At 44.0% G+C, this 18,136-nt stretch overlaps 1 protein-coding gene across 2 annotated transcripts; it reads right to left on the bottom strand.

The window, feature by feature from the left end:
• Positions 1 to 1,915: 1,915 nt before the first annotated feature.
• sall1a (spalt-like transcription factor 1a) lies at positions 1,916 to 13,835 on the bottom strand. 2 transcript variants are annotated; one of them, XM_040204124.2, is made up of 3 exons: positions 12,803 to 13,835; positions 4,263 to 7,669; positions 1,916 to 3,564 (listed from the first exon to the last, which is right to left on the bottom strand). In XM_040204124.2, exons 1-3 carry the CDS (start codon positions 12,873 to 12,875, stop codon positions 3,124 to 3,126), a joined length of 3,921 nt encoding a protein of 1,306 aa, XP_040060058.2. In that variant the 5' UTR covers positions 12,876 to 13,835; the 3' UTR covers positions 1,916 to 3,123. The 2 variants fall into 2 exon arrangements, with proteins under 2 accessions (XP_040060058.2, XP_040060089.2); XM_040204155.2 differs by lacking the exon at positions 12,803 to 13,835 and adding an exon at positions 10,280 to 10,457.
• Positions 13,836 to 18,136: the final 4,301 nt, after the last annotated feature.

Here is an 18,136-nt window from a genome sequence, read left to right as displayed (position 1 = left end):
CATTAAAAATGTAATTTTCATAAAACTATTCAAAACTATGGAGAATAAGGTAGACATGTTGTACAAGTATATTTACAGTGGAAACAAAGGATCTTATTTATACAATGGGGCAGCTGTGCACACAGTCTTTACTTAAGATGAGGCCTTTAATGAACCTCAGTGTACAGTAAGTGGACAGGAGTGGCTTACAGCTAGAGAGTAATGCTCCTCTGCTGATGGTTCCCATCCTCTCCACACACTGCGGCTGAAGGCCATCAAGCCATTCAGCTTAACAACCAACACTAAACTGAAAACAAATTAGATAAAATGTTATGTTATAATGTATATAATATATAAATGTGCATGAGTGCATCTGTGTGAGGCTGAAAAATGCAACGTTTCTCTCCTGTGAGTATGTTTATAATATAATGTGCGTGTTGTGTTATAAAAGTGTGTTTTCTGCACCCTGAGATCACATTGAGGCAGATGAGACTCGCAGCACAACAATACATTGGGACAGTGAACGAGGGGGGTGCGGCAGCCCCCTCTCCGTTCGCAGCGATTGTGTTTCAGTGTGTTCGCTTCGCTCTTCCTGTGGTGCTCTGTGTTGTGGACCAAGAAGCCACTGCTGGGAGCCACAGTGGAAGAGATCAATTGTACACATTCCTGCCACCTGAGATTCAAGTGTTTCTGTAATACTGCACAGCTCAATCGATACTTCAGAGAGGTACCGAGGGCGAATGGCCCAGTCTGTGCTCAGTGGTGGGACTGCTCACGGATAAAGCATGCATTTAGTCCTGTTTCCCACCTGTTAGTATCCAACAGAAAAATAAATATGCATGTACATATATAAGCTTTTTGGTTCACTGAGACAAGGCCTGGAACCTGGCCTTTTTTAAAATCTGTAATGTGTTTGAATTGAAATATTACTTTTATTCAATTTGTAATGAAACATTATAATTACATTGCAAATGATGAAAACAGCATCAATAATTATTATATTTTTAAAAGATGGAGCAGAAAATCTGTGGAAAATTAAATGTACCCCGTAAATATGAGCAAAGTATTTGTCTTAATTAACCAGGCATTAACAAAGTGGAACAGTTTTATTCCTCTCTATCCTCTGAAATAATCTCTCGGGAAGCCGATGTGCTGCACAAACAGAGTAGAGCAGAACACATGTGGTTGTTAAAAAAGGAGAAACCGGCAATGTGTGCACGGATCATTTAGCGTCGACGTCTTGAAATATAAAACGTAAATATTGAGGATTTCGGCTTTGGTAAGAAGGGGGGGGGGGGGGGGGGTGCATTGGATACCGGACAGAAATGAGCAGATCCTGTACTGCAGAATGTGCAACGATCTGTTTGATTAAACGCAGCTGTTGAAATAGAAAAATAGAAAAATTCGTTTTAAAAGAAAAAAAAAAAAACGCAAGTCGAATGTCCAGAGGCTCCATCCGGACACCCGCGTGATCGGTTTGTCCACTCATTGTGGCTTCATGGCACAACAGGTCGTCGCATTCCGCGTGCAACGGCCCATTCTCCAAACGTGACAAACGATTTAGTCTCTGCTTTAATTCCGTCCGTAGACTAGAAAGCGTGTAGATAAGCGGGTCGAGGGAACCTTTTCCTTTGCGCGTAAAAAGCCTTTGGCGCTACTTGCGGAGGTGATGAGGTTCAAACTGCGATTTTTAAAACAGGAGCAAACACACGACTAGCGGCCGGATACTGCGGGTGGTGCTCATCAGTGAAACTGGACAAGCGCCACGGCCTCTCTAAGCACACTTCATTCAAAGACAAAACCTTTTTTATTTCCATTTCGGTTATTTTTGCAAATGATTGTCAACGTTTGATGCGTGAAAAAATAATCACCAGTATAGATCCAACAGTACGATAAACAAAGATGGGAATAAAAGTACACACAGACACACACAATATTTCTTTTGGAAAACTGATGTATTTGATTATTAGAGTAAAGAATTACAGTATCTTAGTTGTTAGTAGGTATTAAAGTGTAGAGAAACTGGACCCATAAAGATCTTCCAACTTTCCAAGAAAGTGCATGTAACAGTCCGAAGGTTGTCAAACCTAATATATATTTATATTTATAAAAACACTATCATTTTGTCCCATGGCCGTGATGGACTTCTCTTGTGTGAGCTTTATGTACATTTTCTTACGAGGGAGTTTTTATTTCCACGTCTGAGCATATTTACAGAAGCTTCAACACACAACTTTGCACTTGATGTCAGTGAGGATGCTGGGACATAGCAGCAACGTGGAAATCCAGCGGAGAAGTGAAGGAGAATCCTGCTCATTTGATTGGCTGTCTCAGTTCCAAAAGCCAGTAAATGGGCCACATCAAATGTTCCCTTCTGTCTTGCTTTCACCAACACCAAAGATAAGAGCAACAACAACAACAACAACAAAAAAAGGAAATTGAGGGGAAAATATGGAAGTAAATAAAAAGTAAAAAGTACAATACACAGAAACAACAAAAGTCAACACTAAAGAAACCCTTGAAATGTAGCAAGCTTCAATGTTTTGTCTTCCTTAAATAAACTAAAGTAAATATCAGTTGAAAGGAAAGGAACTACGACATAATTGAGTCCCCTGCCTGAATGTCACTGTTTTGCTTGAATGAGGAGAGGGGGGGCATGAACACACAGATGTTAGACCATCCACAGAAGATCAGTGTACATTATTTACAGCAAGTCTGTTTGCTTATTACAGGGCTAATGCATCACATGTACATCGACAGTTCGGTTATAGCTACTACAGACAGAAAATAACTTAATGCCAAGGTAAGGTTATCTACCCAGATATTCTAGGTTTCAAAAGGACATTTTTTTAAGCACCCATACATACCCATTCTGGCTTTAAAACAAACAAAAACCTAACTGTTAATGCTTCCACTTGGTTTCAAGCAAGGTTATAATCACTAATAAATAAGCTCCGTAAAACAATAACATGTACATTGTACAAAAAAAGCAACTTGTCTTCACACTCACTTCGTAAAGATTCAATGGCGAGCAAAGCAGTTCAGTTGATTTTGTCCCTGTCTTGTTCTTTCTTTCTTTCTCTTCTTCTGTTTGTCTACATATGTGTACAATATGTGTCTGTGCGCAACCCGAGGACATTCACTCTAACTGGTGACGATTTCTTTATTATCCTCCATGAAGCGAGTGAAACGGAAGTGGGCACCGTTCTCTGTGTTGGCCATTTTCTCCAAACCTGCGAGGGCAGCGTTGGGCTCCATGCTGTGTAGCTTGTCGAGGCTGCCGGTCAGGCCACCGATGGGAGAGCTACCCCCATTTATCATACTGCCTGACATGGGTGGGAGGCCTCCATTCTGGATGACAGAGATTTCATTGGTCTTCATTGCCAGGCCGTTGGAGAAGGCTGCAGCGTACTGGTTCCAGAAACTGGTTGGGTCCCCGTTGCTCGCCCTTGACGCCATGTCCTTCTGGAAGATTTCGGGAAACTTGACTGGGTTCGCTCCCAGGAAGGCCATTGGCCCGTCCACAGAGAGCCTGCGCCCACGTCTGGCGGGAGCGCTGTTCCACATGTGCGTGCCCATGTGGACCTGCAGAGAGAGAGAGGGAGGAATAAAAAGGGAGGGAGACGGAGCAAAGAGAGGGATGACAATTAGTGATGTTTACAAACTTGGCCACGAGAGCTGCACATGCGATGATGCAATGGAAAAAATAATAATAATGCTAGACTCCGAATTAAAATAGCTTAACACCCTGTGTGCAGCAGACCAGTTATTTTACACGGCACGTGTAAATATCTTACCTATCTTATGTATATTGTATTATATAATATTGTGTTTAAGAGACGTTTCTGTGTACTTAAATCAAGATATCTCTGTATAAAACTATCACCAACCAAAAAGTAAAATATGTACATGCATTCCAAAATCACTCTATCTGAGATCCTATCCTAATAATTTAGGCCTGCGTGTTTTCAAATAGTAATTGTTCAAAACTACTGAGTGACCTGTGCACAACGATCGCCTTATTAATGCTGTGCACCAAATCATTCTTAGCTGATTAAATTCTGGAATTCCTACCCAGTTCTTCAGCCTTTCCGTCATAAGGTAACTTATTTTCTCAGAGAGCGGTTCCTGCCATTAATTATAGAACTTCATCACCTCTTGATGCCTGGTGCACTCACACACTGCATAAAACTATATAGGCGCCCTGAGACACATTTTTCATAAACGTTCTCACGCACAAACTTTTGGGAGGCCGACCGTTTTCTGGATGTTTCGACATTTACCTTGAGGTTTCCTTTGGTGGTAAAAGCTCGGCCACAGATACTGCAGGCAAAGGGCTTCTCCCCTGTGTGGGTTCTCTCGTGGATCTGCAGAGCGCTGGAGGAGGAGAAACACTTCCCACAAGCGTTGCAAAAGTGTTGCTTGGGCGTCCTGCGTTGCGGAGCGGCAGAAAGCACTGGCGAAGTGGAGGCAGATGATGTGACCAAGCCAGAGGGCATTTCCTTGTTTTCTATGTGGAGGCTATGGAGGAAGCCATTGACCTCTGGTTTGTTAACAGAGCCTACAGAGAGAAGGGAAGGAGTTGGGCTAGAGGACAGGCTAGTGTTTGACGGCTCAAAGAGTTGTGAGGGCAGGTCTCTCATTTGATGGGTCAGCATGTGCTGCTTGAGGTTGCCCTTGGTGGAGAAACCTCTGTTGCAGGCCGTGCAAATAAATGGCCGTTCTTTGGTATGGCTTCGGTAGTGAATGTCCAAGGCACTCTGACAAGCGAAGGTCTTCCCACAGATGTCACAGGATGTGTTCTTGATGATGCTACGCTCACGGAAGGGGAATAACATGCCTAAGGGATCTTTTGAGGGATTGACAGATGTCAGGTCCAGTGCTCCAATGTTGGAGGGGTTAGAGTGCAAGAGGCTTGCAGTGGTGTGCTCCAACGATAATGCCCTCTGGTGCCTTTCTTCGAAACTAGGGGATTTGTGTGGTTGTGGCTGCATGCTAATGGGGGATGGTGCCTGCATGGAGGAGGTAGATTCTGACACAGCTGGACTTCCAGGACTTTGGCTGTCAACATCCCCTCCTAGAGACGAGGAGTCATTGGTGAAGCAATCTCCCTCAACAAAGCCGTTTGCCATAGCCCTCATTTGGATGACCTGTAGCTCCTCCGTTTCATTATTGTGGGCATTCTCTCCTCCATTTCTCTCTTTCTCCTCCCGGCTTGACAATTCATGGGGGGCTGGGGAGTTACATAGACTGTCATGAAACGCATCAACTGACCTCGGTGTGTCTGGCACACTGCTGTCTGGGCCCTCCTCCATTCCTTCAAAGTTGTCATCAGAGAAGTTGTCCATATCATCAATGTTTCCCTCGTCAAATGACCCATTGTCAGAGACCATGGACTCTGGGTAACTCTCTGGTAGAGGGGTGTTGGGGATGTGCCCACCCATGTGCATGCGGATGTGTTGCTGTAGAACCACGGCATTTGTGAACTTCTTCTGACAAATAGGACAGGAGTGTTGGACTCTCAGAGGAGGCATGGCCCTATGGACGCTGTAGTGAGTCTTAAGATTACCCTTGGTGGTAAATGCCCTGCCGCAGATTTTACACTTGAAGGGCCTTTCCCCAGTGTGAGTGCGGTAGTGCATTTTAAGAGCACTTTGGCAGCTCAGCACGCGGTGGCAGATGACACATTCATTTGGGTCTGCCACCTTCCTGTCAATGTTCTCCACAAGCTGCTGTAGCTTGGATGTCTCTGACCCCTGGAGAGGATCTAGGATACCTCCAAAGGGGAATTTAGCCTTGAACTGATCAGACATAAGAGGCATGAGGGGGTTGGTCATCATGGGTGGGCTGTTTGATGTTGTGTAGTCAGCAGTGCTCTCTGAGGCAGAGCTCACATTTGTCATGAAGCCCGAGGAGTGGCTGCCTTCTTCAGTTTTCCCATTTGAGGTAGGCAGAGTTGCACCTTCACCCTCTTCAGACACCCGGTCCATACATTTAGCTGAAGGCTCGGTAGTGCCCAAGACACTCTTTGCGACAGAAGGGCTAGTTATGGCTATTGAATGATCTTCCTTTTTGATGAAATGTGGCAAGCTCGGCATGGTTGGTGGCAGCAACATGCCAACTGAGGAAGTCATTGTGGGCAAAACTGGTTTGCTGTCCAGCCAGCTGGTGACAGGTTTCTCAGGAGGCATAGACATGCCGTATGGAATGCCGGTGCTTGTTGGTATGTTGTCTAAATGCTCAGGAACAGGGTAGGGGTTCATCTGGATGTGTGGGTATTTTTCTTTATGGCGCTGGAAATGCACCTTCAGGTTACCCCGGGTGGAGAAGCGGTTGCCACATATATTACACTTGTATGGTCTCTCGCCAGTGTGAGAGCGCAGGTGGATTTGCAAGGCACTGTCACTTCCAAACACCTTGCCACAAAACCTGCACTTATGCTTGAAGAAAGCCTCATCAGTGCTGCTCTTGTGTTCAAATGAAGTGACATTTGGCGGCTTGCCTTTCCTCTGCTGGGCCAAAGCTGCTAAAGAGTTGAGGTCCTCTACGGTGGTGCCAACACTGGGCAAAGAGCTGGAAAATATTGGGTTTCCAGGTGGGGGCTGAGGTAGAAGGGGATTCACTGCAGAGCCTATCAGGCTTCCCATTCCGAATGCTGGCGTGGATGACTTAGTGAGGGAGGAGTTGCTGAGCTGAGAGTGGAGGCTACTCATTGGATTCGGCCTTTTGTCAGAGGATTGGGTATTGACTGTTGATGGCCCCAGTGTGCTAATGCTCTGAGATGTCTCACTGCTGCTTGGGTTGGACTGAGGTAGCTGTGCTGCTGCAGCCAGCTGCTTTAGGCTATTAATACTGGCGGACTGACTAGCCAGGTTCTGCGCTAGGCCTGCGGCTGCAGCCAGCTGCTGGGAAAGATGTGAGCTGAGTGTGGTCAGTGGGTTGGCAGCTGGTCCCATTGTGCCTGGAGCAGACGTCGGGGGCACCTGCAGTTCTGGGGACTGGGAGGCCAGTAGCAGTATCTGATGGCGAATCTGCTCGATAAGCTGCAACTGGTGGATCTGTTGCTGTTGTAGGCCAAGGAGCTGCTCCATAAGGGCGGGCACTGCCACCCTGGGGCCCCCAGTGTTACGGGCCTCTTGGGAGAATTGGGCCACGGCCACTTTGGTGCTTTGCAGATTTTCAATTATAACATTGCTGTTGATCATGGAGAAGTTTCCCAGTTCAGTCAGGTTTCTGAGCTGAGGTAGAGGCGCAGAAATAGCGGATGTACCAACTGCAGGGCCAGAGGTGCTCCTGCCACCATGGCAGCCGGTTGTGTTGACGGGGCTCCCGCTCTCTGTATAACTGCCTTCCTCTTCATGACCGCTGCTCATTCCGGAAACGTCCACGTCCATGGCTTCGTCTTTGTCAGGAGAGTTTGGCTCCAAAAGGTCACTGCACTCTGTTTGATCAGTGTTATTAGCTGTGTCATTCATCTGGTCATCAGGATTATGTAGAGGAGACCCAGGTGAGAACGTTCCGGTGGGGGAGACGGGGTGTTCATTCACAATCAGAACTAACTGATTCTTAGAGCAATTTTTCTGGTGTTCTTCAAGATCTGATAGTTCAAAGAACTCAGCACAACATCTGCTACAGACGTGGGCGTCTGACTCCTTGCAGGGGGGATCCTCTGAGCAAAGTTCTGTGTCCCCTGAAAAGAGACAAAACAGAGGATTAGTGATTAGAAATGTTTTGCAGCTGAAGAAGCAGCTTTATCTCCACAAATTCCATTGTTGTTAATCTTAAGTTAATCAGTTTTACACTTATCCCCTTGATACGTTCACAAAAACAACGATCGAAAGGCAACAATAAGCCAACAGAAATGAGAAAAGGCCCTATTCAATGCAGCGGCCTCTGAAACACGATAAGAGGGATACAAAATCAATTGGAACTACTCAAATATTGCTTAAAAGTGATCTTTGAAGATGTACATCTGGGTCTCATCAGTCCGACCAAAGGTAATCATTTTCTCCAGATAATCCATCAAAATATAGAATGGAGTGAAGTGAGGACATTGGGTCTTAATGAAATTTCATAGAAAGGCATTGATTTCCTATATTCCTTGCCCTTCAAAGTCGACTTGTCCACTGGGCTCAAATCAAGCATTTGAAGGACTTATTAGACTTTCAATTTGCTGTCAACTTTGCTCATTTTCAGCCAACTATGGGCATCTCGGACAGGTTATCTATGTCACTAAACTAATTTGTATCCACTCAGGCAGCAGTCACAGTGAGACATGAAAAACAGAGCCTGGTTTGTCTCGGCTTTTACGTGCAGACACTAAGTACAACAAGCAAAACAAAAGAGGAAAAAATGAGAGCGAAAGCAAAAGGAGACTTATTCAGTACCTAATATATGAAATTCTTTTTCATGGTTGAAATGTTTGCAAAAATGTAAGAATAATCCTTTTTTTGTTGTTTAAATAAACTTAAGCCGATACATTAGCAACCTAACACCAAACACTAATCTGTAATTTGTTGGGACAAAACCAACAGAAAAATGTATAAATTATGTGGCCAAAACTTTAGAGAAGGGCAAGAATTCTTCATTAACTTAACAAAACTCAGAAACTTGACACACCAGTTCACAGGTCTTGCAGGAAACACACGGCAACTTATGATGTCATTCAAATGACAACTCTAAAGAAATGCTGATGAGCAGAGCAGTGTGTTTTGGAATTTTACATTTTGATGAACAGGACGAGTCAGGGAGTGAAAAGGCAAAGCATCACCCTGCCCCCAAAGCCACTGCTGTGCTCCAGACTTTCCTGATTCTTTTCCCTCTTTGTCACACTAAAATCTCGCTGTTTAACATACAAGTTGATTTACAAATTGTATTTCTCTATGAGTCCCTTTCATTGTGCCTCTGGCCCCTCAACACTTTCATCAGGGCCAAGAATTCATTTGCAAATGAAACCCAGAGAAGTGCAGCCCTGCCCCACAGAGAGACAGGATGCCTTCCCATTGTTCACGCAGCATGGGAGCGGCGGGGATCGTCGGCACAGCCTGGCCCTGCTCATCTCAGTCGACTCAAAGCAGATCCTGTTTAATTCAGGGATTATCTCCCTCAATGTTTCTCTGCCCAGAGACATCAGATAACGCAAAGTTGCCATGACAGTAAACCCTGGCCCTCACACCACCAAACCATGCAAACAAGACTCAACTTTAATCATAACTTTTCGTGTTAAACCCCCACCCCCCTTCCGACCAACCGTCTACCTACACCGCAGGAGCAAATTTTGAAGAAGAAAAAAATGTGTTTGATTTATAGTGTGAGAAATGTGAGTATTAAATAAACACCTTTTCTCAAAGCTGCCTGTACACAAATGAGTCAGGAAAATGCAATTGTATCAGACAGAGACCGGGATGAAAAAAAGAATAATACATAAAAATAAAATAAAAGTAAACGTTTTTTTACCAGACTTATGGGAGAGTAAATAAAATCAAACCAGAGCATTAGAGAAAATACACAATGCGTTTACTATTTGAGAAATGGTGAAGACATTCAAGTAATTCACCATATAATACATAGAGAAAGAGACTATAATAGTCCATAATATTTAATGCAGTGTGCATTTTCAAAAATCCTGAATAGTAAACTGTTTTTAAAAATTACATTTTTAACATTAAATGCAAACAAATTAAAATGATGCAAATATGACTAGGATATTTAACAATAGAAAACAATAAAGAGTAGATTATATTAATGCAGTAATGCATTCTACGTTTAGGCAAATGGAACATTTATCAAAATGATGCGATACAACAGATGACTGTCTGGTCGTCAACAACTCCAATCTTAAATTTGAAATGTTTTAGAAGAAAAAAAAAAGCTTTTTGCAGAAAGACGTACTAATCGTATTTTACCAACTCAAACCCTTGCCGATTGGCTTTTTCCGACTGTGCCTTATTCCATTTCACATGACGACAAAATAATTATAAAACCAAATCAATGCATGAGAACAAGTCCACTGTCCACATAAGACCAGAACAAACGCAGATGCTAGCATTAGGCTTAATTCCCCAAATAGCAAGGATTAACTTCCGATTAAAATTAAGATAAAGTCAAGCTGGCATAAAGATGGAGTCTGTAAAACTTCCATAGAATCTCTATCAAAAGCAACATGTAAGCAGTGTGCAGGGCGAAATGGCGTCATGAGAGACAGAGAGCAGAGGACAGAGACTGACCAAAGTCTGAATATCAGAGACAAGAAAGCGAGGATAAGTTGAAAAAGTTAACGGAGCGCTTTGAGAGATCCTACATTATTTTCTCGCTGGGGGCCTCTGTGAGCCTCTTGACACTTGTAACTTCAGGAGGTTTTCTGCTCTCATCGTCTCCAGCACTCAGGACTCATCCCACTGAACACTAGATGGGGTTCCACTAAAGCTGCCGTGGTCCAGGACAAGAATCTAAGAAGCTCTGCCCCGGTGACATGCTTGAAGCTCGAGGGGAGGGAGGTGGGAGGTGGGGGGGCAGGGGGGGGAAGCAAGTCCTTCAGGCTACGGCTAGACTCACACCACATAAACACTGGCAGAATGACAAGCAACTTCACTCTGCGTTTGCAGGGAACCACAGCGCAGAGTGGGCTGCCCCGCAAATCTCCCCTCCAGGGGGGCCACTCTGATAGGGCAAAAGGGGACGACCACAACATTGATAAGGCCCCCCACACACACACACACACACACACACGTGCACTTGAATGAAATGCCGAGGCCTCGCCGGGGGCCGCCCGCGGCTCCGACCAGCAGGTTCAATGGCGAGGTGGTGAGGAACACACTGGGCGCTGAACTCACATCACCTCCACACAGAGGGACACTGGCAAAGGTTAAAACAGCTCAACATCCCACCCTCTGTGGCTCTCAGGCCGACCTCCCAGTAACGCCGGCCCTCGGCATCACTGGTATTCCGCTACAAATATAATGACGCTCTGCCTGCACCGCTGACTACCACGACTCTGCCGAAGACACACAGCACACACGCAAGGAGCACTCGGCTAAATGGCCCCAAAACCGAGAGACAACATGTCCATACCGTTGTAATTACAAACACAGGAGACTTTTAACATGTGGCATGGAATCGGACATTAATTGGGTATTTGCCTTCTGCAAGAGTTAGTGACAAATGTAACTGTTCAGAAAGTTTATTAGATTTAAAGGAAGATGCCGGAAAAAAACATCCTTCAGGAAGGTTTTGCCTTAATCATCAAGTTCCTAAAAATCACGTGAAATGGGCTGCAAATACCTTTTCTACATGACTTTCACGTGAAAGAAGCAAGTGTTTTATTTCAAATTACCTTCACATGCTTTTCATGCAGCACTAATATGGCTTGGAGAGTATTTACATTGCATTTATGTAATTTATAGGCCTTATGCAACAGGTCTTGCATATGGCAAACAAATTACATTTCATATGTTATATTTAGGGCTTGTCTTATTTATTCCGTTGTGCGAAGCATTTGTAAAACAATTAGAATTTGAATGCTGAGCAGTATTTATTTATTATACTGCATTTCAGAGCAAATATAAGCTGCAATTTAAATCAATATATTTTCTTAGAAATATAGTAAAACAAATACATTTGATTTTCTTGTTAATGAGTGATTTGAAAGAAAAGTCGGTCAACAAAAACACACGTAACAGCGCAAACTCCTGTTATGCAATTTCGCTGCTATTGACCTTTATCCTACAATCATTTCATGCCGTAGTTTTTTTTTTAGTTGCATGTCTTCAATAAAAATATTTAGTTAACATTTAATCACAGCTTGACGGCATATTGTTCGCCTCAGTAACCCAGAGCTCCATACAGAGACACAGACTGATTCCACATCTAAAAAAAGTATTTCACTTTGCGAACAAATAATTCCCATCGTCCTATTTTTTTCTCAGAAGGCCAAAGTTAATCTTATAACACGTCTTTCAGGGCGATCGAGTAAAACAATCACGAGCGGATCAACGTGTATTTTAGAAAACGATCCCTCGTGTTGTATTAACAACGAATACACGTTTGTGTGAGAGTGTGTGAGACTCTTACTTCTTCATGCTGCTATTTGAACAAAACATATAAGCGATGGACTTAAAGATGTTCCCAGGATGCGTTTTGCTCTGCGCTCTTTGGAGCAGTTTGACCCTCTCTTATCTTGACTTTTATTGGAATAAAGCACGCTCGTGGGCAAACGGCCAATGACTCACTGATGAGAGATTTATAGAAAAGTTCTGGAAGCATTTTTGAGGCTTTACAGCGCGGGGCAGAATGTCCGGGGACCCAGGGAAAAAAGTTGGGAGCCCCGGCAGCGGAGAGACAGGGTGGTCCATCTCGGGGCACCGGGACCGGCCGCTTTACGCAGCGCAGCCTCGAGGAAACTAAACCGGCGAAAGTCAAATTTCAACTATAGTTAAAAATATATATAAGAATTTAAAACTGAAACAGGAAAAAAAAGTTTGCAAACTTTTAACACCCACATCGTTACCCTAACAACGAGCAGCTACTTCCCTTACTGTATTCGACCTGTATTTTGATTTGATTTTAATAGCTCCAATATTTGAGCATGCATAGGACTGATTAAAAAGTCTAAATTGCCATTTGAAGTGGAATAAAGTGTAAATCGCAATCATTACGTTTTTCTAAAATAAGTAGTGTAGTTCCTCCCTTTGCAAAGAAATAAACAAAAAACAGCAGTGAAACACAGCGTACATTAACTTGAGCCGTTGGTAAAAAAAGCACTGCTCAAAAAGTGCGATATTCATGGTGGTTTGGATAAAAGGGGGGATAAGTTACGTGGACTCACCATTGTGCTCCGATAAAGGCAGATGAGGGTCGGATTGGAAGTGTTGCGGCTTCGCTTGTTTCCTCCGCGACATGCTGGCTGGCACATCAGCAGGCAAAGAATAAAAAATGACTACAAAACCTTCTCAAAAATTACGTAAATGGAGCCCATCTACCGCGCATGTGCCCCGTTATGATTATCAATAATGCTCTGCGATTAATCATACGGGGTGAGGGGGGGGGGGGCGGGGGAGGGGGGGCTTCTTTGAAAGGCGATTGGCACCTCGCCAGCCCCCCTCCTATTCAAATGAAGTCTCTTTAATCAATTAGCTCCTGATTTGCTGGGGACTCTTGTCTCTCTCTCAGCTCCCACCCAATGAGTTGATCCGAACGGGGAAGAAAGGCTGGCTTTCCCCAACTCCCTTTGGATCCGGTTTAACCCCTTCCGTTAAGCCAAGTCAACGCTTATCTTGACTACTACAGGGGAATGTCGGCGTCTCGAGTCAATGCCTGCGACGGTATCTTTCAATCATTCACATTGATCACGCAGCGATCGCAGTTTCTCTGCTGGTTTTCCTCTCCCGTAGACGCGGACCGGCTGGACGCTCGCGACTCAAAACCTCCGCGACCGCCCAACAAACTTTTTTGTTTCCTCCAAACGGCTCCGCAGTCCGTCCTCCGCTGTGGCATTAAGATGGTTGTAATTCAGTTCGTGTTGCCTTGCTCAACGACAGCTACTCTCTGAATAGTTTCAGTCGCGGCTGCCGGTGCGTTAAAGCGCAGTGTAGCGCGAGAGCATGTTCCGTGCGTAAAATGGCACCGGTGCGCGTTCCAAAAAGGTCCACGGTGTCTTCAGACGTCCCGATCAGTTTCATTTGATTATCGTTAGTCGAAAGGGGGTTACTTACTAACACGTTTTCATCACACACTGCATTCCGCGAATAAACAAACTTTGAGGGCCCGTGCAGCACTGGGGGGGAAAAAAGTGGAGCCCGGCCCATCGAGGATCTGATTGGTCAGCGGGCTATTCAGTCACGCTGCCGTTCACCTTCACCTCCTCCCCCTCTCTCTCTCTCTATCTCCCTCTCTCTCTCTCTCGTGCGCGCTCTCCGTGATTGCGCACAGCAGATCCAAACGTTTTGTTCGCGCTGGGATGATGAGCGGTACAGAGAGCGGGGACAAGTCCGTTCATCTAAAATAACCCGTTCACTTATTTCTTCTACCTAATTTTTTTTTTCTTGCGATTGCCTTTATCACAAACACATTTGGACTCAACCCCTTTAACTATTAAGTGAAAAATCAACTAGTTTTTATATCGTTGCCATCGGGTTGTTTGTTTAGTAAAACCAGTATGAGTTACAGATTTAATCTTGATGAGGAGTGAGTTTTTTTTTTTATCAAGACGGTGATAATTTTGCAATATCATTCTGCTGGTAATCCAAGAAAACAATGTCTCAATTAAATGTGTAAATAAACTATGGACCACACACGCCAGATATTTTTATTGTTGCTATTATTACTATTATTTCTATGATCACCCTGAATAATGCACTAAACAGGGGTGCGCCTTCAATGGGGATGTTTTAAGAGGGCAAGAGGTCCCACGGGAGGTTCACGTGAGCGCTGAGTCGAGTAGATTTATTACGTGAAAAAGATAAACGAAGCTCTCAGTCGAGCTGATTTTGAGAAATGAAGATAATAATGTTACTATAGGTGATGCCTCGGATGCCATTATTTTTCACTGAATATTTAAAGAGCGGCTGCAGGCTAGATGGATCTGCTCCTCGCTTCTGTCAGCTATCTTTTAGTTTCGACTAGCCTTACTATTTACTTATTCATGACAAAAAAAGGGAAAAGCAGAGGGCGAAATCAACTACGGACGGCCCTGAGTGATCTGCTTCGTGGAAATGCCAAATATTTCAAATATATGTATTTTCTTAAATGTCTCATATTTTAATTTCTGTCTAAAATCGAAATTGAACCCGTGACCAATGAAATGACGCAGGAAAAATAATCATCAATAGGGGAAACGTGTCTGTTTGTGCCGTGCAAAAAAATAAAAGCCCCTCGCACTCGTCTGCAGCAAACTTGAAATTGCTGGAAAAGGGGAAAAAGGGGGTCTGCAATATTGTAATGTCCCGAGCGGGGAAATCAATGGCCAGTTAATTGATGTGAGTGGGTGTGAGATTGTAAACAGGGTGATTTGCAGCCCAGCCGAGCGGGAGACATTTTAAATGGGATTCACTCAGGACGGTGAGGATACAGTGTTAACAATCATGCGCTGGATGACACAGACGGACACACTTTGGGGACCCGAACGCATTACTCAGTGCCAGCGCTGGGAAAAAAAAGTTTTCTACTTTGATTTATGAGCATTCAGGTAAAAATGACTAGATTTCTTTTTGATTATGAAAAAAAAATATTTATAATATATTTGTATATTTATGTTATATGCATATTATTATATTTATATATATCATATCAGAGTATAAAACATTCGAGTTAGAGAAATTCATATAATAATCTCATAATAATCAAACTACCACACATCAACAATCTACACCAGCGGCTTCTTGTCACTATAAAAGTGGAGGAAAATGACGGAAGCCTTTGGCGTAAAAGTGCGCGCGATTTTCTGTTACGTGCGAACATTTCACAGAAGGTCCAGGCGGGTGCTGCCATCACTCACGATTATCACTGACATCCCGTGATGGATCATATAGCTCAGAAACACTGCGCGTTGGGCCGCATAATGCGATAGTTAAGGCGGGGGGGGGGGGGTCTCCCGAACCGGACTCGTTAGTGATCCTCAACCGGTGTATTTCTCAGCAGAAAGCCGCCTTTCTGTGTGACATCGCATTCAACACGTGGTGGGTTTCTATTCACGGTCCTGCTGCCCTGCTCGACGCGACGCCTAAAGAATTACAACTAGCCGGATCAGGCCTTCATCTAGGTCAGCTGCGCTTGTGTGTGTGTGTGTGTGTGTGTGTGTGTGTGCGTGCGTGCATGAGGGGGAGAGAGAGAGAGAGAGATAATGGGAGGCAAAGTAGAATGAAGATACAACTTATAAAGGGTTTAGGGGCTAGTTACACGATACAGACTCCAGTATAACGAGTAGAAGACTCATCACAGTTGTACTTGTGTCAATATAATACATTGTACTATTTTGATAGGAGGCAATGACATGTCATCAGTCAAAAGATTATAAAACCCAAATTCACTAAATAAGGCTTCAAGTAGGATTAAGAATCGGTTCAATGTACGAATAAAACACAAGAAGAAACATGTCAGCTGATACAGACAGCCGACGTTTATTATTGAAATGACAAAATATATAAGTCACAGGTAAAAAAGTAAACGTGTTGCTGTGTGGAGCCTTATTTCATCCTCTCCAACAGATATATTAAGAAGCACATGGCCTTATTCGTGGCATGCAGACATCTTGCAAAGGGATCAGGAGCTTGATTAAAGAGATTGTCGTAAACTGGCCTCGAGCTCAAAGAAATAAAGAAATAGACCCTCGTGTTGCTCAGTCACACATATTGTCACTGTGTGGCTCTTAACGCCGCTGTGCGCCTTTGTTCAATTCGGCCAACTGCAACAAATGAAATAGCAAAGACTCACTATTTTTATGTAATGATTCCTTCCAATTGCTTCTGGCTACATCACTTTTGGTATTTCATATTTATAAGTTGTGATAAGAATCTAATTATCTTGTTAATTAAGACATGTATTAATAGCCAACACAAAGTTGTTGTTTTTGTGTGAACTAAAATCGTCTTCCGAATTAGCAAAATGAAACATTTAGAATTCTGCTTCGCCAGAAAAGAAACCCGTTTGAAAAATGACCTGCATTAGAATTCAGTACCTGCAGCGGCGAGGAACAGCCTCCATTAATTAAGAGATCAAACCCTTTTCTATTGTCCCCCAGCAGCCCTGCCACCACTTGTCCCACAGATCCCCCCCACCCCTCCCCATTGTGCCCCCTGACAACTTCCTGCAGCATCACCCGACATCAATGGGCCGTGTTTGTTTTAACATTATCTCCGCTGCAGTTACAGACTCCCCCTTTCAATCCTGTCTTGTTTCAGGGAAAACAAGCAGACATTCAAGGGTGTCTCAGAGGTGCAAGGGGTCACTGTCCCATCTCTCACACACACACACACACACACTACTGCTACTGGTGGAGTTACTGTATGCACAAGACACACACACTGCGGATCAGCTGTAGCTGAGCTGCACAGGTACAAGTGTACGCGGATGTCTGCCCAAGGATCCCTGACTAAGAGTCTCCTCCTCCCAGTCATTAGGGAGAGAGGCGAGGCGGCCAGCGGTGTCCTGCACTGAACTGGGGTAACTTGAAACTAGAAGCCACAGACGGTGTGCATTCCACCTCCGCATCCTGTAGATGAGTGGGCAAAAACTGGCACGCTTTTATTTGGGGAGAGCAATGTGTAATAGTTAATAACAAAAAGATGCTAAGATGATAGCTAGGTATTATAACGCGCTGTGCTCATTCTTTAATGATGGCGGAATTAAACCTTTTGCAAGTGTGAAACACAACGGCAAAAGCCAATGACGTTTGAAACTAGAATTTTATTTTGAAAAATATGTATGTCAGTAGTTTGAAAGTATAAAAAGAAAAAAAAGAAACTCAAAATCATCAAGAAGGCTCTCTGTTTGTCATTACTCTGCACCAACAATATTTTCCCCCTGACTAGATACTCAAATTCACAGAGCAGCAATCATTACATCCTCCGATTGTTATGATACAAATGCACTTGATTGTAGCTGATTAAACATGCTCGCATGAGTTGATCCGACTAGCAACATGGTATTGGACGACCACCAAGACTACCCTCTGAGCTGCTTTCGTCTTCTTGAAGGACGCGTTCTGCTTTCATATGACATTGACGAATGATATTTGGATGAAGGGAGATGCTTAGCCCGTTAGATGTTTCTCACCGAGCGGGACTACACTGACACACAACTCGATGGCCTGGAGGTTACAGAGGAAGCAAACGCTCTAAACATCTTGAAGAAATTACAGACATCACCCTCCGAAAGCCGAGGGTTTATTTATTTTTAAAAGAACCGAGAAGCAAAACTAAAAATTGCACCGTGATTTATCCCCGCGTTAATTCACACGCTGGTAAACACGGAACATACGGAATAGACACGAGGCGAGCGCGGTGGGTCACATGACCCAGACAACACAGCGGCCCGCAGGTAACCACTTGGTGAGGAGAGACGCCACGCAAAAAACACACACACACACACACACACACGTCCTTATAGTAAAAACACCCACAAACTTGGAGCACATCGAGGGGTTTATTCGCAGCGACTCTGGGCA

This window comes from Gasterosteus aculeatus, chromosome 12, assembly GCF_964276395.1.
Source record: "Gasterosteus aculeatus chromosome 12, fGasAcu3.hap1.1, whole genome shotgun sequence".
Lineage (NCBI taxonomy): Eukaryota > Metazoa > Chordata > Actinopteri > Perciformes > Gasterosteidae > Gasterosteus > Gasterosteus aculeatus.
The sequence above is the reverse complement of the archived record's forward strand: the minus strand, read 5'-3'. Positions and strand labels throughout refer to the sequence as shown.

Coding starts and splice junctions, on each gene's coding strand:
- sall1a (XM_040204124.2), bottom strand. CDS start 12,875: ATGTCGCGGAGGAAACAAGCGAAGCCGCAACACTTCCAATCCGACCCT. Junction 7,670..12,802: donor GCCTTTATCGGAGCACAATG/GTGAGTCCACGT, acceptor GTCTCTTTTCAG/GGGACACAGAACTTTGCTCA. Junction 3,565..4,262: donor CCACCAAAGGAAACCTCAAG/GTAAATGTCGAA, acceptor CTCTCTCTGCAG/GTCCACATGGGCACGCACAT.